Below are 24,169 nucleotides of genomic sequence, written 5' to 3' on the forward strand. Positions count from 1 at the left end.
TTCTTTAGCAAAGTCTCTACTTTTCTGTGGAAGCACTGTATTTATACTGAATTCCTTCTTCCTAATTACTCCAAATTTCCAGATTTATCAGATTAAAGTTAGTTCAATCCTCCTTTAAGCCCCAATTATATTCTCATCTCTTCCCATAGAAGGTGGTTAGAAAACAGTCCCAATATTTTATCAGAATTTAGCCCCAGGTTTAATTCATTTCGTAAATCCTCTTGAATCCTTTAACTCCTTAGGCAGCACTTGGTGGGCACTTTACTCTCCGTTGTATTTTACTTAAGATAGCCACAACAAAGTTCTTGTTACCTTTACTTTGTATTCTCTAGTTTCCTACTCTTTGTGCGTATGGGTTCTGGTATGGATCCATTCTCTTCCTCCTGGGTGGAATTTTTCCAGGGCTTGCAGGCTTTTCTACAGGGGTGTCCAGTGGAGGTGAAGCACCAAGAAGGGGTTGCTTTCTTGGGCTTCCTCCTTGCCATTCACTTTGGGCAAGCGCCGCAGGGAGACTGCCCTTGGAGATGTTTAAGGGGATGCAGATCATGACACGTCAGAAGATTTCAATGGGGACTTGGCTTTCTAACCTTTGGAAGAGGGAAAAATTCCACCTGCTTTGGAGCCACATTGAACTCTATTCAGTTTTATTTCACAGAAAAGAGTTGCCGCATCTGTCGCAGATCCTGAAGACACTAAGAGTGGACAGGGGTGATGCCTCGGACTCACAAAAGAAAGATCCCATTTTGGTCACATTACACAAAGTGTGTCCTGTTTCTTTCCTGTCCTAGAACCAATTCAAGAGTTAATTGATCCTGAATGGAACGCCTCAGAGGCATGTTTTAAAGGGGGTCGTGCTTTGGCGAGTTTGTACCCTTTGGATCAGAAGGCAAGGGAACAGTTGCAATTCACAAAGGTTGATGCCTTGGTATGTGCTGTTACTAAGTGAATCACTATAATGGTTGAAAGAGGGGCAGCTCTAAAGGATGCTCTGGATAGGAGAATTGAGGCCATCCTTAAATAGGCTTTTATAACCATGGCAATGAATTTGCAGATTGCTTCTTGTTGCTGCCTGGTGGCTTGGGCTGGTTTGCGTGTTTCTCAGGAGACCCAAGGAGCAGGGTCTGATAGAAGTCAGTGATGGATCTGGGCGCTGCATTTTGAGCTGATGTGGGCTGTGACTTGGTATGGACAGCCGCTAGAGGAGTGGCTTCTGTGATAGCAGCTAGGCACCAGTTAGGGCTGTAAAATTGGTCAGCAGACATTTCCAAGTCCAATCTCACAAGGTTACCCTTTAAGGGTTCTCTCTTATTCAGAAGTGAGTTGGAGAAAATGACGAATAGATGGGGCAAATCCAAGATTCCTTGATTGCAGAGGATAGGAAAGCAGCATCACATTCTTTTGGGGCAAGAGGCCGCTCCAGGGATTCCCACTGGTTTTGTCCTTAAAGAGGAGCAGCTGCTCAAAATCTCATCCATTTGGAAGAGCTCAGTTCTTTCGGCCTATGAAGCCTAATAAGGATGCGGGCTCTGGCACCGGAGCATCTCGATCTTCGCAATGAAGGTGTGGGGGCTCACCTACTGAATCAGGAGATAGGCAGTCGTCTATCTCACTTTTATCAAAGGTGGAACCAGATTATGACAGACCAGTGGGTCCTGGAGGTGGTAAGGGACAGTTATGCTCTAGAGTTTCTCCAAATTCCCCTGGACGCATTTATGGTCTCTTCATGCAACTCTCTATTGAAGAGAGTGGCAGTGGAGACTACGTAATTCCAGTTCCCAGATCACAAGAAAATACGGGGCGCTATTGCATTAATTTGTTCCCAAGAAGGAAGAGGGGTTCTTTCAACCCGTCCTGGATCTGATGGACTCAATTGGCATTTGCATGTGACTCACTTCAGGATAGAAACTCTGCGCTCTGTAATTTTAGTAGTACAAAACGGGAGATTTCTCATGTTTCTCAATCTGATGGAGGCCTATTTCCATATTCCCAGTTGACAGGAACATAATTTCCTATGTTTCGCCATTCTGGGCCCAGAACCTTCTCCAAGGTCATGGTGGTAGCAGCATTTCTGCGCAAGGAGGGCATTCTGGTCCATCCGCATCTGAACGATTAGATGATTTGGGCCAAGAGTGCAGAAACGTTATTTGGCATCTTGCAAGGTGATTTCTTTGCTTCAGGAACTAGGCGGGGAGGTAAACTTAGCCAATAGCCGTTTACAGCCATCTCAGACCCTAGAGTACCTCTGGTGTGATTTGATATAGACCAGGATAGTGTGTTTCTTCCAAAGAGCTGCATTCAGAAATGTATTTATTTATTTTTCATTTCTTATAAACCGCTCAACAGATACCAGATCTGGCCAGAAAGGTTTACAACAAAATACAATCAGGATGTATAGATTCTAAAACAAATAAGAACAAATGAAACAAAAATGCAATATACTTAAAATAGAACAGAATACTTTAACCCCAGATATCTTTGCTGTTCACAAATTGTATCCTGCCTGGGCTAAGATGGAAAAAGCCAGGTCTTAACCTTTTTTCTAAAGGTAAGGAAATTTTGCTCCAATCTCACCTCCAATGGAGACGAGTTCCACAGCTCTGGGCCACTAACTGAGAACATCCATTTCCTGATTTAGACTTTATATATATCCTGTCTTGAGGGAACTAACACCAGCGCTGCTGATTTTGAGTGAAGATTACAGGTGGAAACATAACCCTTAATCTTGTCCTGAAGATAACCTGGACCCCCTCTGTTCAATGCCTTATATATCAAGATCATGAGTTTAAAAATTAGTTGCTCAAGTGCAGATCTTGAAATGGACTATTCACCAGATGGTGTGGTCTTATCTGCAGGTGCTCAGATCTATGATGGCCATGTTGGAAGTAGTTCCCTGGGCAAAGGTGCACGTGATTCCCCTTCAGCATGTGTTGCTCTCCCGGTGGAATCCACAGTCACAGGAGTAAACAGTGAGACTCCAATTGCCATTGGAAGTGAGTGTTCAGCAGCAGTGGTGGTTACAAATGGATCAACTGAGGAGGAGGGTACTCTTGGAGACACCAGACTGGTTGGTGCTTATGACAGATGCGAGCCTTCTGGGGGGAGGGGGTTCACAGTCAGTGGCACTAAGTCAGTGGAATGCCGAGGAGCGGCAGTGGATCATCAATTGTTTGGAAGCACATGTGATTTGATTGGTATGTTTACGGTTCACCAAGCGGCTAGAAGCTCGAGCGGTAAGGATAATGTCAGACAATGCCATGACAGTGGCCTACATCAATTATCAGGGCAGAACCAGAAGTCAACAGATGTCTGTGGAGGTAGATGCGCTCATGGTGTGGGCAGAGCAACATCTTCAGGACCTATCTGCCTCCTACATTGCCAGGAAGGATAATGTTCAAACCAATTTCCTCAGCATACAGGTCTTGGACCCGGGAGAGTGAGAGCGGGCGAACAAGGCCTTTCACCTCATAGTGGAATGTTGGGGGTCAGTTATGCCTAGATTTACTTACCTTCTCCAAAAATTTATTTGGATGAATCGCGTGAAAGATTATTTTACGTTCAGGGCCCTCTCCTCTGGAATGCCATTCCATTCATATTAAAGGAAGAGATTTCTGTGTTAAAATTCAGGAAATTGTTGAAAACGTACTTGTTTACTCAGGCATTTGGTGGTGTATGATATTGAGTGAGCACTTGAATCCTTCAGGGTATGATTTTATAAGCAGGTATTATAATTTTTATAATTTTTATGATTTTATTTTTATTAGTTTGTTAATATTCATTTGATTTATGTATGTTTCTTGTAAACCGCTTAGAAATTCTTGGTTTGCGGTTTATACATTTTTAAATAAAATAAATAAATGTGAAGGTACCATGGTTCTTCAGTTGCAGAAGAGATCTGAGAGCACTAGGAATCGATGCTCTCTTCCAGGTATGGCCATGGAGCAGGATGTTATACGCCTTTCTGCCTTTGCCAATGATTGGCAGGGTGATTCGGAAGATTGCAGTTCAGACCGAGACCATACTTCAGGTGGCCTGGGATTGGCCCCAGAGGCCATCATATGCCGACCTTCAGCGACTACTAAGTGGTCAGTACTCTTACTGCCACTCAGTAAAGATCTCTTGCTTCAGGGGCCAATACTGCATGACAGTCCGGGTTGGTTTTATCTTTTGGTTTGGCTCTTGAGAGGGCTTAGTTGCTGAAATGTGCTTATTCCTTGCAGTGATTTCCACTTTGCTTCAGGTCAGGAAGATTTTTACATCTCTAGCTTATATTAGGGTTTGGGGAGTGTTCAAGAACTAGTGTAGTGTGCAAGGTTCTTACCCTCTTAAAGTTGAAATTCCACTGATAATGGAATTTTTGCAGGAAGGTTTAGTTAAAGGCTTGGTTTTAAACACTCTGAAGGTGCAGGTAGCAGCTCTCACTTGATATAATGTTAGACCCTTGTCTTCTCAACAGATGTGTCCAAGTTCTTGAAGGGAGTCAAGCATCTTGGTCCTCCCGTGCATCTATCAGTGCCTTTTTGAGACCTTAATCTCATATTACGTTTTTTGGTTTTTTTTGACGGGTCTTACATTTTGGTCACTGCGTACTCTCTGTGCGGCTGCTTACCTTAAACTGTTTTTCTAGTGGAGATCTGTTTGGCAAGGTGAATTTCCAAGCTACAGGCTCGCTCTTGCTGTGAGCCATTTCTGCGAATGACTCCAGGGGCGGTACAACTTAGAACTGTACCTTCCTTTTTAACAAAAGTGGTTTTGGAGTTTCATTTGAATCAGTTTTATTTCCATGCCCACTCTGGACAGGGATAGAGATGAGCGGGATTATCATTTGTTGCATGCCTTGCATGTCAAGTAGCATCTGGTATGGTACTTAAAGGTTACTTGCTCTGTGAGGAAGACTGATTATCTGTCTGTGTTCTATGGTGGAGATAAGCAAGGGGATCTGATGACACAGACAATGATAGCCCATTGGGTGAAGGAAGTCATCACGGCTGCATATGTGGATATACCATTACTAGACAGGTCAAGGTACATTCCCCTAGAGCTCAGGCAGTCTCATGAGTGGGGATTCGATTGTCTCCTATTGAGATTTGCTCAGCAGCAACTTGGTCATCTTTACATACCTTTCTCCAGTCATTACCGCTTAGACATTAGGGCTCAGGAGGATGCGGTTTCCGCAAGTGCAGTGTTGACGGGACCACAGTCAGCCTCCCTCCCTATTCGGGAATAGCTTTGCTACATCCCACTGGTGTAGATTGGCCTGCCTGAGTGCTGAGGAAGGAGAAATTACTATTTACCTAATAATTTCCTTTCCTCTAAGGAAGGCACCCTGGATTGCCTACTTGCTTTTAGTTCATCCTTTATATATGAATGATGCAGTGTGTTATTTCTTTTGATTTGTTTAATGAACTAGGTAAGTGAAAGAACCAACCCCTAAGATGTTAAATTTTTTGATGAGCTCAGCATTTCTCGGTTGGTTGTGAGCATGAGTGGTTAGCGGTTATTAATCATATTCAAGTACAAATAGTTTGTCCATAGTTTGGCTTTTCTAGAGACACTGGCAGACTGATGTTGGGGCAGGCTATGTTAGTGATGTCAGCAAGTCCGTTTTACTCAGTCTCCTTCTGCTGGTAGGAGTACACAACCTACTGATGTGGATTGGCCTACCTTCCTTAGCGGCAAGGAAATTATAAGGTAAGTAGTAATTTCTCCATTTATCTTCCTGCCCACCCCCAAAAATGCTCAACAAATGTTATGATCAACTCTATCACAATAATAATAATGAAATAAAGACATGTACTAAGTTGAACTAAAACATTTGTCACATTTTGGTACCCACAAATAGACATTAAGTCATGTTAATTCAAAAACTGTGGAGTAACTGAGGTCTTTGGGAATATATTTTCTAGGTCAGACACTTTGAAAGTCCGTACTTGGTGTATCATGAAAAAATGAAGACCAGCCGTGTGTTTGTGCGGGACTGCAGCATGGTGTCTGTCTACCCTCTGGTGCTATTCAGTGGAGGACAAGTGAACATTGAGCTGAACAAGGGGAAGTTTGTCGTTTCACTGGACAGTGGATGGATCCGCTTTGTAGCGGCCTCACATCAGGTAATGACTAGCATAAGAACATAAAATTCAAGCCCAGTATCCTGTTTCCCAATAGTGGCCAATCCAGGTCATAAGTACATGGCAAAATCCCAAAAAGGAAATACAGTTGTGCTCATACGTTTACATGCCCTTGTCAGAATTTGAAAGATGTGTAGCATTTTAAGAAAATGAGTGATCAGACAAAACATGTCTGTTATTTTTAATGTTTCAAATTAAACTATTTTATACATCATGGAATAGCATAATCATTAAACAAACCATAGCAATAAAGGAAATAATAAAATGATTCTGTTTAAAAGTTTACATACCCTTGAATGCTTCGGCTGATATTATACACTTAAGTTAACACATAGAGGTTGAGATGGCAATGAAAGGTAGGTATCCACATCTGTGCCTTGTTTGATTATAATTAGTGTCTGTATAAATAGACAATGAGTTTCTTAGCTCTTGAGAAATCCTTGTGCATTTCATCAAGGGCTGCGCTGTCTTTGGTTACTGAGGCATGAGGAAAGTAAAAGAAATGTCAAAGGATCTGTGAGCAAAAGTAGTTCAACTTTATAAATCAGGAAAATGATATAAAAAGATATCCAACGATTTGAAAATGCCAATCAGTACTGTTCAAACTCTGATCAAGAAGTGGAAAATTATGGGTTTGGATAATACCAAGCCAGACCAAAAAAGATTTGACACAACTGGAAGGAAAATTTGGTGGGATGTAAAAAAAAACCCACAAGCAACTTCTAGTGAAATACAGATTTCTCTGAAACAATGTGGTGTGGGTGTTTCAGCAAGCACAATAAGGAGATACTTGAACAAAAATGGGCTGTATGGTAGAGTTGCCAGAAAAAAGCCATTGCTGTACAAATGCCACAAAATAGCCAGCTTACAGTATGCCAAACAGCACCTAGAGAAGCCTCAAATTTCTGGAGCAAAATAATTTGGAATGATGAGACCAACATTGAACCTAATGGTCACAACCATAAACGCTATGTTTGGAGAAGAGTCAACACCATCTCTATCGTGAAGCATGGAGATGGATCTCTGCTGTTTTGGGAGTGTGATCTACAGGGAATTTAGTGAAAATTGATGATAGGATGAATGCAGCATCTTATCAGAAAATATTGGAGGAGAATGTGCATTCATCAGCCAGGAAGCTGCGCATGGGGCGCACTCGGACTTTCCAATATGACAATGATTTGAAACATAAGGCCAAGTCAACCCTTCAGTGGCTGCAACAGAAGAAAGTGAAGGTTCTGGAGTAGTCATCACAGTCTCCTGAACTCAACATCATTAAGCCACTTTGGGGAGAATTCAAACAAGCAGTTCATGCTAGACAACCAAATAATTTACAAGATCTGGAGGCTTTTTGCCAAGAGGAATGGGCAGCTTTAGTGCATGAGAAAATAAAGGGCCTCATTCACAGTTATCACAAAAGACTGCAAGTTGTCATTGATGCAAAAGGGGACAATACACATTATTAAGAACTAAGGGTATGTAAACTTTTGAACAGGACCATTTTATTATTTCCTTTATTGCTATGGTTTATTTAATGATTGTGCGATTATGAGATGCATAAAATAGTTTAATATGAAACCCAGTAAAAATAAGACATGTTTTGTCTGATCACTAAATTCTTAAAATGCTACACATCTTACAAATTCTGCCAGGGGTATGTAAATTTATGAGCACAATTGTATATCCCATGCTGCTTATGCCCAGGAATAAGCAGTGGCTTTCCCTAAGTCTACCTGGTTTGTAGACTTTTCCTCCAGGGAATTGTCCAAATGTTTTGGGGGTTTTTAAACCTAGCTACACTGTCTTTTAGCACATCCTCTGGCAATGAATTCCAATTTGCTCTTGGATTGCTTGATTCCTGGTGTATGATGCACATGCAAAAGTACAACCCATAGGAGATGATTGTATCTTTTCTCTTTAGAAATTGCAGTTGAGCCTGAAAAGGAGCAAATAACACACAGTTGACAAAACAGCCTTTTTTTTCGACAAGGAGGTAGGGGATCCCCTGCAGGCACCTTTTTTTTTTTTTTTTTTTGCCTACAAAGAGGGAGTACAGATGGGCCATAGGTGCTCTTCTGTATTAAAAAAAAAATAGTTGGGAGAAAGAGAGGGTGCATAATTGGGCCGTTGACACTTTAGATTTTTGTATCTTACATGCAGAAAGGAGAGAGGGTGGACTGATAAGGGTTGTGAATGTTGTTTTTAGAATTGACATTGGCAGGAAAGGTGGGTGAATTAATGCGACAATAGGGCATTTTTAACTTAATATTACAGTCAGGAAGGAAGAAGAATAGGAGAAGAGCTGTCAGACCTTCCTCTCTTCCCCACTCACTTTTTTAAAAGCAGGAGGAAGAGTTGAGGATCTAAGCAGATTTAAGGCTGCCTTGGCAGCACCTAGATTTGGCTGCCCAAATTAGGTACCTAATGCTGATTTCCAGTGCTAGGTACCTAACTTCCTTTTCCTGACATGATCCCCCCTCCAGCCATATCCATTTTTTGGCTTAAAAGTTTAGATGTTGAACTCTTCCAATTTTCAAATGAGCCAATTTACGTGTCTAACTTCCAAATACGGTTACCTAAGCCCTTTGAAAATCAGGCTTGTAGTATCACAATTGTAAGCACATCAGTCAGTCTGATCTCTCAAACCCTGACAGTGTCCTTGTTAAACAGACAATCTTTGGGGGACTTGAGCAGTAATATTTCCTTGTTTTTCTTTTTTTTTTTAATTATTTATAACAAGCACAGAGCAAAACAAAGAAAAATAACCTTCCTCTGCATTCAGACAAGCCAGTCCACACCAGTGGGTTATGCACTCCTAGCAGCAGATGGAGACAACGTAAAACTGACTCGCTGAATTCACTGACATATAGCCCTTCCCTGACAGTCTGCCTGTATTATCCATCTCCAGCAGATGATAGATATACAGCTCCCTTGTGGAACATGCTTATAAAAAACAAAAAAAAAACAGGGAAAGTATCCTGTTTCTTTCTCCTTGTGGAGGTAGTTCAAGAGTTGATTGATCTTGGGTGAAACGCCCTGGAAGCAAGTTTTAAAGGGAAGGGGAGGGGGCGGGCTTTGGCAAGTTTATACCCCTTGCATCTGAAGGCAAAGGAACAGTTGCGATTCCCGAAGATTGATGCCTTGGTGTGCACTGTTACTAAACGAACCACCATACCGGTTGAAGAAGGAGCACTTTTAAAGGATGCTCAGGATAGGAGAATTGAGGCCATCTTTAAACAGGCTTTTGAGGCCATGGCAATGAATGTGCAAATTGCTTTTTGCTTGTGCCTGGTGGCTTGGGATGGTTTGCATCTTTCTCAGGAGACCCAAGGAACAGGGTCTGATAGCACGTCAGTGATGGAAATGGGAGCCAAATTTTTAATTGATGCAGGTCATGACTTGGCACAGATGGCTGTTAGAGAAGTTGCTTCTGTGATACCTGCCTTCCTTTGAGGAAAGGAAATTATCAAGTAAGTAGTAATTTCTCCATTTGAGGCACTAATATAATGCAGTCCAGCTGAGAGCAAAAACAATATGCACAAATCAGTAAAAAGAAGCATACTACAACCAGTAGTAGAAAGTATAGCAAAATCACTCCACAACATACCAAAAGGTTATAGAAGGTCAACAGTCTATGGTTCATCTACACCAATTCCGATAGTAGTCCCATATCTGGTTATAATCCTCTGATCTATCTTTGAGCATATATATATTTTTTTCCATAGAGGCAATCTCGGCCACAAAATTTGGAAGTTGTGGCATATAAGCATTTTTAAATAAATAAATATGATCCCAGTGATCCAGAAAGGGAGCTGACTTCCAAAAAAAAAACAAAAAACCTGTGGTTATCTGGGCTGCATGTAAAAAATGAGACCAATTTTCTCCCTTTAGCAGATAAAACTTCCCTCTCCCTATCAAGTACATAAGATGTAGCCAAGATAAAAGACTAATGAAGAATAGTCTGCAGCATGCTCTGGATCTCTTTCCAAAATAGTTGTACAATTGTGCAAGACCACCACATATGACAATAGGAGGCTATCATCCAACACCCCCTTCAACAGAGAAGGAATAGCATTACTAAACTTAGAAAAGTATAAAGGATATTTCTTATGTAGCAATCTATACATCAACTCTTTGTTTTTGTTACAAAGTGAGAGCTTCTGTAAAGAGCCCCAAATAGCATACCAGTTGTCGTTCAGGTCAAGAGACAGAGCAGAATTCCATTGGTCAATTAATGCTTGAACTGTTTGCGTAGCCTGCAACTCAGAGCACAAGTAACAATATACCAAATATCAAAATATTCTCAATACCATCTTTCCCAAGATCCAAAACCTCACCTCATGCTTTAAAGATATCTCTACAAAGCTGCAGTTATAAAAAATATGTATGAGGAGATATCACAAATTCTGACACAAGGTCATGAAAGAATTGTCATTTTCCCTCCATATCCGCTGTACCCAGTTGCTGAAATCGAGAAAGAGTTGCAGACGAAAACTGTACATTATTAAAGATGGAGGATAGAGGAGAACCAAGATGGCCGCCGCATCGTGAGCACGGGAACCTCTCTGCTCTGTGGTTTTCTGTTACAATTTTCCTAAAAACTTTTGCCTATTGAATTTCAAATTACATGCCTCACTCGAAAAGAAAGGCAAGGATTCGTGAGATCCTTACCTCTACCCCTGAAGTTTCAATGCGGCAAACTCGGCTGGAGGAGGTTTTCGAGCGGTACAGCAAACACCGGAGAGCTTGGCTGCTGGCGTCTCAGACGGAGAGCGGACGCCTTAGCTGAAGAAATATCTTTAAGCCCCGGAGCCCCAGCGGTGCCCTCCTTGTCATATAGACCCCAGTTCGCTGGGGGGACGGAACAGCAGATAACACTACCGTGTACCTCCGATGTCACTCAGAGAGGAGATGGGGAATCGCCATCGACCTCGGCGAGCCTGGAAGAACATGGCTCCAGAGAGAACATGGAGGAGTCGCAGCAGGAGAGTTCAGACAGGAGGGACCCCATGGAGATAAGAGGTGAGGAGACCGGGATTCATGTAGAGTTGAACACAGACTTGGTAATGCCAGAAAAAATAACTCTCACTGAAATCTGGAAAGTACTTACAAAAATGAATACCGCTATGAATGATTTGACTAAAGCAGTTAAAAGTAATATGGATAAAACTCAAAACCTGGAAAAAAGAGTACAGACAGTTGAACAAGCTTTAAAAAACGTTGAAACAGAGACTAAGGAGATTAAAGAGGTTCAAATTAACCTAATTAAATCAGAAAATATGCTTAATAACAGGATGGACTTTTTAGAAAATGAAGTAAGGAGAAATAATTTGAGATATCTTTTTTTCTCCAAAACAAAATGGGCAAATGCAAAAGACCTCCTTAAAAGCTATTTTACTAATATATTGAGACTGCCTGAAAATACCATACCAGAAATCTCAAAAATGTACTATCTTCCTGGGAAAGAAGTTACAAAACAACAAGAAGACCGGGATAATACTGTATTTGATAATCTTACAGATTTCTTGGAGAAATCCTATGAGGCTAAAATTGAAACGAGAGCAACTTTGTTTGTGACCTTTACCTAGGCCTCTGATAAAGAAAATATACTGAGATTATCTTTTAGAAAACAACAATATCTGTTTTATGGCTCTCAGGTGAGAGTGTTTCCTGACATCACTAAAAAGACACAAGAAAACAGGAAGTTATTTCTTCAGATGAAAAATGAGGTGCTCACTCGAGGAGCCAAATTTTTCTTGCGATTTCCTTGTAGATGTGTCCTGATACATCAGAACGATAGATATATCTTTTCGGACCCTCAACAACTGCGTCTATACCTGTACACTCTTAATATCTTCATGAGGACCTAGGGCATGGATCAAAAAGTAAATTGTTGTACTAGATGAAACTGCCAATTCCTAAAACGTTTCTTATGAACCGCTTTTATAAGGTTCTCCACTTATTCTTATAATGTAAAACATGTCTATTTTCTGACATTTAGAGTTGGAGGCAATATTACTCCTGTTATATTTGACTTAATTTAATCTAATTTCTTGTATTATAGATTGGAGATATATATTAATCCGTCTGTATTCCTTGAAATATTCTGTTTATTTTTCCTCAAAATACTGTTGTCATTGTATGATAATGAAAATTCAATAAAAATAAAATTTAAAAAAAAAAAAAAAGATGGAGGATACAAGAGAAAACCTGTAAGGTTGTTTCTTGAGCATTATAAGCAAAAGGAACTAAATTTTTAAAGTGTGAGTCAAGATTGGACTGCCCCTATATGTCTTATTAAGAATGGATGCATTAGAGGCAGAAATATTTCCTGTTTTGTCTTCTAACCCTTAACTTTTCAGGGGAGCTTCATACAGGATCTCTCGTCTTCATAGTGTTATATAAACTATCCGAGAAAAACATCTGAAAAGTAAAATGGTAGGAAAGCAAAATAACATAGGTCATATTAATACTAAAGGAGTCCTAAAGGTTGTAGCTGTGCCTCCAATCTAAGGATGGTCCACCTGCCATATAGTGCTCAATATAATCAGAAATCATTACTAAGACACAAAATAAACCCGTTCCTGACTAGAACTTAACCTAGCTTAATCATAGTTTCCTCTGCACTCAGACAGGCTAATCCAGTGGGTTACGCACTCCAACCAGCAGATGGAGACGGAGTAAAGCTGACTCACTGACATCACTAACAAATAGCCCTGCCCCAACATCAACCTGCCTGTGTTCTCCATCTTTAGCAGTTGGTGACATGCATCTCCCTACTGGGGATTGCTTTTATTTAAAAAAATAATAATAATAATTTCTAAGAGAAGAAAAATAGGAGAAGATAGATTCAGGCACACTGCTTGAGCTCCTGAGGTGACACCCGTTTGGTCCCTTCCTCAGTTGAGCAATTTAGGTCTGGGAGCCTGACCCGGCGTAGACTTTTTTTTTTTTTTCTTTTTTTTAAACAGCGGTAGCAAGGATGAGGGAGTGCTCAGCTGCGAATGCTTGTGTCCTTTCCCCCTGTAATCAACAACCCAATTGTGCTCTCAGCCAGGAAGGGCTGAGCTCAGATTAAAAAAAAAAAAAAGGTAGGGAAGTTTTAGTCCCCTTCTTACTGGGTCCTTGTGCCTCAGTGTCTTTTACTCCCTCTTTCCTCTCACCTCTCTGGGGAGTGAGAGTAGAGTGGAAGGGGCTCGGTGGGTTGAGCATCTTTTGAGTTAGGCCTCCTCTGGCTTGGTTCTGTCAGCCGCATGGTGGGGTGGGGAATTTCTTTCCCATGCAAGTAGGTGTGTGCGTGCATTCTCACCGTGCAGTGGTGGCCTGAAGTGGGAACGCATGAATGCACGAACATGCGCGTATAAAGCCTTGACTAGACTTGAGCGAGTATTTGCACATGGTAGTGCTTGTGCGTGTACAACCATGGCCCAGATTTGTGCGCATATTTGCACATAGGGGGTACTTGTGTGCGTAGCCCACAGCCCGGATTTGGGCACTTATTTGTGCGAGTAAACCTGGGCACGGTTGGTGTGCACAGCAGGTCGCCAAGAGCTGAATGCAGGAAAACTATGGCACCAGGAATAAAAAAAGTCTAAGTGCCTTGCTATCTATGGGGCTTGCCATATAAGGGCAATGCAGCCATCATTCTCCTTAAGCCTGTGCCAGTGCTATTTAGATGCTCGAGGCGATTTGGCTGCTATAGATTTTAGCAATGTTGGAACATCCCCTCGGTCTATGGTGACTTCGGAGGGGAGTGGGGCGGGAGGTGACACAGCAGACTGGTCCTCTCCCTCCTAGTTCCTGGTGACAGAAGCAACTCCAATAGAAGGGTTGGAGAATGTCAAGTTTGGGCTTATGGGCCCTGATATGGATTCATCCTCCTTCTGAGTGGAATTTTTCCAGGGCTTGCAGAATTTTCTGCAGAGGCACCCAGCAGCTGCGAACCAACCTTCTAAGGTTTGTGTGCTCAGTATCACACTTGTCAGGCACTGCTGGCAAGCGTTGCAGGGAGACTGTCCCTTGAGATGTTCATGGGGATGTGGATCATGATACATAGGATGACTCCGATGGGGACATGGATTTCTCTCCTTGGGAGGAGGGAGAAATTTCATCTGATTTAGAGCTACATCGGAGTCTATTCTGTTTTTTTTCACAGAGATGAGTTGCCAAATCTGTTGGCTCAGATCCTGAAGACGCTCAATATGGACGAGGGACACACTACAGACTTACAGAAGAAAAATCCCATATTGGTCATCTTACACAAAGTGTCCTATTTCTTTCCCCTCCTAGATCCAATTCAAGAGTTAATCTATTTCAGACACTAGATAATCTCGGTGTGCGATTCGATAAGGAGCAAGGCAGAGTATTTCTGCCAGAGAGTTGCCTTCGGAAGTTAATTACTCAAGATCAGGACCTGAGAAGGACTATTTGCCTGACGGTGTGGTCTTATTTTGCAGGTTCTGGGATCAATGGCAGCCACATTTGGATGTAGTCCCCTGGGTGAGGGTGCACATGCGACCCCTTCAGTGCACGTTGCTCTCCCGGTGGACTCTGCAGTCCCAAGAGTACACAGTGATATTCCACTTGCCATTGGAGGTGAGCATCCAGTTGCAGTGGTGGCTACAAGCAGATCACCTCAGGAAGGGGGTTTCCTTAGAGACACTGGACTGGTTAGTGCTCATGTCAGATGTGAGCCTTCTGGGCTGGGGGCTCACTGTCAAGAATTGGTGGTGCAAGGTTGTGGGGATGCCGAGAAGCAGTAGTGGACCATCAATTGGTTGGAAACACGTGAAGTTCAACGCGTGCTTGCTGTTCACCGAGTGACTGGAAGATTGTGTGGTAAAGGTAATGTCGGACAATGCCACAATGGTAGCTACATCAATTATCAAGGCAGAACCAGAAGCCAACAGGGGTCTGTGGAGGTAGATGCGCTCATGGTATGGGCAGGGCAGAACAGTATCTCCAGGACTTATCCACCTCCCACTTTTCCAGGAAGGACAGTGTAAGGGCCAACTTCCTCAGCAGGTGGACCTTGGACCCAGGAGAGTGGGAGTTGGCAAATGAAGCCTTTCAACTCATAGTGAAGTGCTGGGATCGTCTATACCTGGATTTACTGGCAACCTCCTGCAATGGGAAGGTATAACAGTTCTTCAGTCGCAAAAGGGATCCGAGAGCTCTAGGCATAGATACTTTCATTCAGGTTTAGCCGCAGAGCGGCTGATAAAGGAGTCCTACACCTAAGGAGATCGGTCTTATTCCATTATATTTGCCTCCTGGCTTTTTTGGACCAACTACCGTCTTGTTTTCTGGTTCCTTCCCGCCATGGCCAATGATAGGGAGAGTTATTTGGAAGACTGCAAATCAGACCAAAACACTACATCTGATGGCTCCAGATTGGCCCTCGAGGCCGTGGCATGATGATCTTCAGAGGCTATTGATGGACAGATCTCTGACACTACTGCTCAGGAAGGATCTATTCCATCAGGGGCCCATACTGCATGGCAATCCGGGTTGGTTTTGTCTTATGGTTTGGCCCTTGAAGAGGGCTCAGTTGCTGAAGCGTGTTATTCTTCTGCAGTTATTTGCTGGCCAAGATATTTTCTACATCTCTAGCTTATGTTAGAGTTTGGAGAGTTTTTGAGAGCTGATGTGAGAAGCAAGGTTCTCATCTTCTCAAAGTTGAAATTCCACTGATGATAGAATTTTTGCAAGAGGCCTTGATTAAAGGTTTGGCCCTTAACACTCTGAAGGTGCAGGTAGCAGCTCTCGCTTGCTGTAAGGGACAATTCTACGGTGCAACCTTGTCTTCCCATCTGTATGTGTCCAAAGATTTGAAAGGAGTTAAGCATTTACATCCTCCCTTGTGGTTCCCAGTGCCTCTTTGGGACTTTCATCTGGTCTTGCTTTTTTTTTTTAGTGGGTCCTACATTTTGGCCTCTGCGTGATCTCTGTGGCTGCTCACCTTGAAAACAGTTTTTTTATGGTGGGTTTCTGAGCTGCAGGCTTTCATACCTTGAGCCATTTCTACAAATGACTCCAGGGGCTGTATAGCTTAGCAATGTACCTTCCTTTTTGCCAAAAGTGGTTTCATAATTTTATTTGAATCAGTTTATTTCCCTGTTCATGATGGACAGGGATAGAGATGAGCATGATTATCAACTGTTGCATACCTTGGATGTCAAGCAGCATCTGGTACATTTTTGAAGGTTACATGCTCTTTCAGGAAGTTGGATTGACTGTTTGTGCTCCATGGTGGAGGTAAACAAGGTGAACCGGTAATGCTTGCAAGTACAGCCCATTGGATGAAAGAAGTAATCACGGCTGCCTATGTGGATGCAGATCTCCCTTTATCTAGCCAGGTCAGGGCACATTTCACTAGGGCTCGTGATTTTATCGCAGAGCTTCAGTTGTTGTCTCCTGTTGAGATTTGCTGAGCAACAAAGTTGTCCTCCTTACATACTTTCTCCAAGCATTTATTGCTTGGATGTTAGGGCTCAGGAGGACACGGTTTTTGCAAGGACAGGACCATAGACAGTCTCCCACTCTTTTTGGGAGTAGCTTTGCTCCATCTCATTGGTGTGGATTGGCCTGCCTGAGTGCAGCGGAATTACTACTTACCTGATAATTTACTTTCCTTTAAGGAAAGCAGGCCAATCTACAACTCACCCTGGGCTGCTTACTTGCTTTTAGTTATTTCTGTTAATTCATTTGAAAGACTGGTAAGTAACATAACCAGCCCCTAAGATTAGTTGAGGTTAACTTTTTTGCCGAGCTCAATGTTTCCTTGTTGGTTGGAAGCATGAGTGGTTAACTATTGATAGCCATGTTGAAGTATAATGTTTGTCCACAGTTTACCTTTTCTAGTGATTCTGACGGACTGATATCAGGGCAGGGCTCTATGTAAGTGATGTCAGCAAGTCAGCTTTACTCTTCTGTCTGTTGGTAGGAGTGTATAATCCACTGGTGTGGATTGGCCTGCTTTCCTTAGAGGAAAGGAAATTTATCAGTAAGTAGTAATTTCTCCTTAAATATTTTAGATGGTAGTGAGAAGTATCCATCTTCTATCTCTATCCTTTTTGGGTGGCTGTCTGATTAGTGTGAATAAAATGTCAAAAAATGGTACAACAGAAAGTACACACAGATACAGGCTTTGATATTCCACAAAATGGAGATAAATTTTATATGTGACACTTCTAATCACTTACAACATCTTTGACTGTTCTTTTTTGGAAGGTCTGTACTGCAAAAAAATTCTTCCTTATCCTGCTAGACCAGTCTAAATGCCTGGGTTTACCCTATCTATTAGCAGATGAAGACAGAGGGATACACCTTTTGCAATGACATCACCACCAGTATATAGGATAGTGCAGTGTAGACAAAATGCCAGTGTTCTGTCTCCAGCAGATGACAGCAGTTCTGCACTAGTGCGGCAGTATTCCAAATTCCAGGTTTCATCTTTACCTGATAGTGTGTCTCTCTATTTCTGCTTCTAGATTAATAGTCTTAGCTGTTTTCCAGGCTGAACAGGGTTTAGCTTCTAGGGCAAAAACCTGCCAGCTATTTCCTTAGGGGTGAATTTTAAGTGTCGTTCACACTAAAATACCCATACACGCAAGTATCTGGGCTGCGCGTGAGCAATGCATATTTTAAAAGACGCAAATTAGGCATGTATGGGGGTGCTAGAGAGCAGCCAACCAGGATGGACGATGAAAACTCAGCTCCTCACCTCCAGCCACTTTATTGAGATATATCAGCGCACAGAGGTGCCCCTTACCCGCAAAAACATATAGCTGTTATGGCGAAAACATATAGCCATGTCTATAAAGTGAAAAACGGGAGATCTGAAACAGTTTGCGTTTAGTAAACATGCGGACGACTTTCCACCCGACGAGGACTCGCAGGCCACTAGCAGTGCGGACGACTCCCAGCACGTGGACACATTTAACAGCACCTCAGGAATGGGGGATCCTCCAGACTTACCCTCCCGGATGGAGATACGAGGGTGGTTTCAGGAATTACGGGCAGAAATCCAGCAGCACTCTCAGAACATGCTGGCCTCCTTGGCAGATATAAAAGAGGAGATGGAGGCCATGAGAAACTGCATTGACGAGATAGATATCAGAGTTGACCAACACACTGAAACTCCGACTGCACTTGTGGCCACCCAAAAGACAGATTGCGCAGATATAGACCAGCCAGTTGATAAAATTGAGGACTTGGAAAATCGCCATCGGCGCTGTAATTTGTGCATCAGGGGCGTCCCGGAGGAAGCTGCTTATGTGATCGCATCACAGACTGCAGAGAGCATTTTCCTCTTTCTGCTGACTCACTGCTCCACAGCTAACCCTGAGAGCAATGACCGAGATCCTTTAGTAATAAAAATTGATCGCGCCCACAGAGCTCTGGGCCCTTGACCAAACAATAGAGCCAGAGACATCGTGATCTGCCTGCACAATTACACGCAAAAAGCGCAAATCTACGATATGGCCAGGAAACAACAAACCTGGATGTTGGAGGGGCAGTCTATCGCCATCTTCCAGGACCTGGCACCGAGCATTCTCTGCAAGCGGTATGACTTGAAAGATGTCACCAGCTACCTTTGGCATGAGCAGATCAGATACCGCTGGGTTTACCCATTTGGCTTACAGTTTTCTCTACAAGGTACAACGGTTCAAGTCAGATCGGTGGTGGATGCCGCTGAAGCCTTTCAGAAGGCTGGTATACACCGCCCTGTGGAGACTCATAAGATGGCGCCAGCACCTTCGTCAGCGCTGCTGCCTGCCAAGTGGCGCAGAGTGGAAAAAGGAGGACGCCAGCTGCAGTGGCAATCAGGAGGCCCCACCGCGGATCCGCCAGCCCCAGTGAGAGGACTGAGTTAAAGGCCTAACCACCGGAAGCTATTTTGAGTCTGACGGGCTGCATCTCCTAGTGTGACTGGACGTGGAGCAGTGGTCGGAGCAGATGGGGGACAGTGTTGTTCTAAATGGAGTATTTTGTGTGCAACAATTTTTCAGTAGTTTTGCTAGGCTGGAAGGGGGGGGAGCTCCACCCTTGGTTGTCGACTGCAGCCCCCTGGGCGGGGTGCGATTTATCCGCATAGAGCGGGGGGTCAATCCCACTAATTTACTGTCCCCGGGGAAAGTGCACGATCCACTCTATATTATGTTTCAATACTATCGTGCTGATTTTCAGGTTTCATGTCACAACCCGCTATGGTTTAGTACACCTGGCATGACGCAAGCACCAGACACCACTCTTTTTGTACTAGATACTGATGGCGACTAGGCTTATGTCACTTAATGTGAAGGGGCTCAATTCATTTAGAAAACGGCAGCTTCTTTACTCTGAGATCGATCTTCACAAGGACCAGATAGTCTTCTTACAAGAGACACACCTGCGCAAGCGGTATGAGCGACTACTCTCTCCAAAAGGGTTTGCCAGCATTTATTTAGTGGCAAGTACTAAGGGCTCAAGCTATGCGGGGGTAGGCATATTAATCTCGTCCCTGGTTACTCATGAAGTGATTAAGCAAGTACAAGACCCAGCGGGCCAATATTTATTGTTAGTTGTTCACCTGGGCACAGAGCTGATAACATTGCTCAACCGGAGTGAAAGCCATTGATAAACCTTGGTATATAAAAACATACAAATAAACTTATATGCCTCTAACTGCAATCAATCGAAATTTTTCCAAACCATAGAAAATGTGCTCTTATCCCACGCGGTAGGTTACATAATCCTTGGAGGGGATTTTAATGTCTCCCGTAATCCCTTTGCCTCCGCAATTGAATGTCGCTGGTATCACGGTACTTGAGAAACCTGGCAGAGATCAGACTGTGTGTGGGTTATAAATTAATTTACAGGTGGCATATTACTCCTGCTAAATTGCATAGGATGTTTCCTTCCCGGAGTGACCGGTGCTGGTGTGGATGTGGAGAACGTTTTTCCACATATGATGGCAGTGTAACAGGATTCAGGCCTTTTGGCAGAATGTTGCCGACTGGATCTACCAACTTTTGGGAATAATCATAGTTCCCAATGCTATCCATATTTTATTATCTTTCCCAATCCTTAATGTAAATAAATTTCAGCAGAGGCTTTGCCAACAGGTTGTTTTCATAGCTGCGCGATGCAAGCTGGCACTACTTAGGAAACAGAATACTATTCCCATTATTCATAAGGTAATACTACGATTAACTACTAATTATCGGTTAACCCATCTTACTGCCTTAAAGAATAAACAACTTCCAGCGTTTCGTAAACTCTGGGCTCCCTTCTATCAATGGCAGCTGGACCAATCAACCAGCTCAGGCTGATCTCGCAACCTTTTCTCTATTTTCTCTACTTTATGATTTTTATGATTGTGTTAGCTCTGTAGAGAGTTGTGGTGTGCCAAAGTATAGTCATGTTCTGATCTCAATACTTTCAGGTATGAGCCGCCTTCACTCCTCGACTGATCTTCTTGTAGTTTGCCCCAAACTTACTTACTGGTGTTGTGTACGTGATACCTGCAGCAGTATTTATGGACGATTGTGGACTGAGCTATGGGAGGGAGGGTTTGGGGAGGGAGAGGGGTTCATTGGTTTTGTATGGATAACATACTTGATATGTTTAATTTTCTCTTGCCTTTTTGGAAATGTGTTGTTATGCCAAGTTTCTCAATAAAAATCTTATTAAACCAAAATTAGGCGTGTATATACGGAGGTGCAAGTTTAAAAAAAAAAAAAAGGAGGGGGCAAAGCTAATGTGTCAGGAGCAGTCCAGGGTGAGCCCAACCTTTATGCGCATAAATACATATTTTAAATCTGAGGGTTGCAGCCCACAGTGACTTGTTAGCTGCATATATTTCCTGTGCTCCTGATGAGGTGTAAGCCTGCAGAAATTGCTTTTTATGGCTAACGCAACAGGGGTGAGGATACTGGTTCAACTGGGAAGAGTGCAGGCTGAAGAACCAGAGGAGTCTGGATGACTTTGAGATAGACTGAACAAACTGGTGGACTAAGTGGTAAAGCTGGGAATGTCCTTCATGCAAGCATGTTTTAAAATCCGCTTACCTGTGCACATTAAAGCTGACAAAGTCCTAAGGAAACTACACAAAGTACATTTGCTTGAGTAACAGCTTAAAATTAGCACACATATGCATGGTAGGCATATTTTAAGTAGGCACGCAACTGCAGTTATGTAGCTGGGTTTAAAAAAGGTTTGGGTAAGTTCTTGGAGGAGAAATCCATTAGCTGCTATTAATCGAGTTGACTTAGCAAATACCCACTGCTATTACTAGCATCAGTAGCATGGGATAGACTTAGTTTTGGGGTACTTGCCAGGTACTTATAGCCTGGATTGGCCACTGTTGGAAACAGGATGCTGGGCTTGATGGACCCTTGGTGTGACCCAGTATGGCATGTTCTTATGATTTAAAATTCCAGCGTATGTCCGCTCACGTGCCCATATGCGCATGTATGGGCTCTCGCATGCTTGTTTTTGAAGTTATCATCTTAGTGAGTGGAATTTGGGCCAGGTTCCCTTTCCTTTCTGAGAGCCCTGTTTAACCAGTCAGGATCGCTCTGAGGCCTAGTTGAGTTCAGGGGCAGTGGGCTAGTCCAGGAGGGCACTTTCTGGCCAAGTGTCTCCTTTGGGGGGGGGTTTCCCCTGACAGCGCTTCCAACCTCTCCCTCTACCTGCTTCTACTTTGAGTGAAGTTGATTTGAAAAAAAGTGTTGAGAGAGAACCCTAGCGAGATCAGACATCACGCATGCAGCAGGAGGAGGTAAGTGGACTGGTGTTGCTTGGATCAAGCAAGTCAGGAAATTTTAGCCCAGCTCCCTGAACTGGCCATCCTACAGTCTTCAGGCCTTGCTTCAGCCTTCTGAGAGAAAGGTACTTAATTTTTCGGCTCAGGCCACAACACGGTGGGCCCTGCGGACACATGATGATGTTTGAGTAGGGCTGCTGGTGTGGAGGTTGCAGAAGCCAGTACGTGCAGCTTGGCTGGCTCCTTTTTTGCCCAGCATCTAGGGCGTAGGCAAAAAAGGCCTTCAGTTCCCCTGCGAATGGCAAGATTGTGGTGGCAATCTCGGAGCTAGCAGGGGTGGGGAATTCAATCCCATCGAGCCCCCTTCCCCACTCCCTCCTCCAGCAGCAAAGGTCCATACTGCAGCACAAATATCTGCCATTTTGGATTCTTCCTGTGGCCATTCCCATCCATGGGGCCTTCTGATTATACTCTTCTTGGGCCCAGTGAGATCCCCCAGTGTCATCCCTGCATGGAGAATCAAAGCGAGAACCTGTGGGCCTCCTGCTTCCCCTCCCAGGGGACATTTTGTCTAGGATTTTTTTAAATTTTATTTTACACTTGGCCATCTGTGCAATGCAAAGGCCTGGTGGGAGAGAGAACCACGGAGCGACAGCGAAAGGACTACCTGTCTCCTCCTGGTTAGGGGAGGCTCAATGCTCAAGCATCCCAGATTAGCAAGGTAGGCACTGGATTTCATGGGGGAGAGATCCTAGAATCCAAGATTTCACCTGGATTCTGGGGCAAAAGAAGACATAGTGACTTTTAATACTCTGGAAGGAGGAGCACTGTCTTTTAACAGAGGATTCCTTGGTCATCCATTTGTTTTCAGAAGGTTGAAGTTGCCTGTTGATCTCTCAGGTTATCTCATTATAGATGTCTAATTCTAAAATGGAAAATGCTTCTGTGAGTGATTCCATCCTCAAGGGAGTCCACAAATTATCTAAAGCATTCCCTCTCCATAAGATTGTACAAAAAATATTTCTTTGAGTGGGAGTCTCCAGTAGGAGGAATGAAGTGTCAAGACCATGAACCAACTGTATCCTCTGCCACCTGAGGTTAGAGAAGTTTTTTCAGATGCCATGATAAATACATTAGTTGCAGCTGTGACTATCCTGTTGGAAGTGGGCACAGCCTTTAAGGTTCCTCAGGATCAGAAGATTGAGTCACTCTTAAAGAATTCTTTTGCTTCTATGGCCTTGTTGCTGGAGTTTTTCATTTTTTGCTCAAGCAGTATTGTGCTGTGTGTAGCAGCTCCCAGAAAGCTTAGAATCTTGCATCTCAAATGCTGTTATGACACTGCAACTGTCCTTTAAAGATAAATTGTTTGGAAAGGAACTGGGAGAAAATTGGCCAAGGATCCTGGGGAGGCTTAGCCTCAAAAGCTTCCAGAAGGTAGTCATCTGATCTCTTGAGCCAGTAGAGGTTGTAGTTGCTTCAGGGATGCAAGGAGATGTAGATTAGGAAAGCAGTCTTCTTCCAAAGCTAATAAATTTGGAGAAAGGAATTGGTCCTTTTGAGGAGCCAGAAAAGTGAAGACCGATAAGACCAGGTCTTCAGGAACTATATGTTCAGCCCAATGAGTCAGTGGGTCCTCTCTATAGTGGTCCCGGAAGCAGCTGCCTCCTACCATTATTATCTGGATTTCACCACTCTTATTTCCGAAGCCTTTTTGGTGTTGCCTTGCATGTCGGTCATTAAAAGGAGAGTCTTCCATGTTTTCAGGCTGTGGCTTCAGTATCTTATGAGGGTCAATTTCGGTATTCGATCCAAAGGACATTTCCTACTGACCTATTCTCATTCTGAAAGGATCAACAAATACTTTTTGAATACCCCGTTTTTGTATGGAAATTGTTCACTCAGTTATAAAGTGGTAAAGCAAGATGAGTACTTCACTGGATTTTCAGAGGCTTAAGTTCACATTCCCATCATGGAAGATCACCAAAGGTTTCTTCACTTTTGCATTTTAGGAAAAGCATTTTCAGTTCTGAGCCCTTCCCTTCAGCCTCATCACTGCACCACAGATCTTCACCAAAGTGATGGTGGGGCTTGTGGCCTTGTACAAAGGCATCTTGATTCATTTGTATCTGGATAATTGACTAATAAGAACCAAATTGCTTCAGGAATGCGACATTCTTGACCAGGATCAGATCTTGGAAGTCTTAAGCTGGGTAGCGATCTTCATGGGGTAATATATGGTTTCTTCTCAGTCTTTGGAGTATCTAAGTGTTCACTTCGATACCAGAAGTGGCCAAGTTTT

At 43.2% G+C, this 24,169-nt stretch overlaps 1 protein-coding gene across 6 annotated transcripts in view; it reads left to right on the top strand.

Moving 5' to 3' along the window:
• The window catches only part of DHX57 (DExH-box helicase 57), a 473,349-nt gene that overhangs the window by 410,633 nt on the left and 38,547 nt on the right, over positions 1 to 24,169 (top strand). For 5 of the 6 annotated variants that reach the window (XM_029594371.1, XM_029594374.1, XM_029594372.1 and 2 more), the window contains one exon: positions 5,904 to 6,104. In XM_029594371.1, the coding sequence (XP_029450231.1) occupies positions 5,904 to 6,104 (201 nt within the window). Of the gene's footprint in view, positions 1 to 5,903; positions 6,105 to 8,040; positions 8,113 to 24,169 lie in introns of all 6 variants that reach the window. The other variant, XM_029594373.1, reaches the window with a different exon arrangement.

The sequence above is a fragment of the Rhinatrema bivittatum genome, chromosome 3 (assembly GCF_901001135.1).
Source record: "Rhinatrema bivittatum chromosome 3, aRhiBiv1.1, whole genome shotgun sequence".
In the NCBI taxonomy this organism is placed as follows: Eukaryota; Metazoa; Chordata; class Amphibia; order Gymnophiona; family Rhinatrematidae; genus Rhinatrema; species Rhinatrema bivittatum.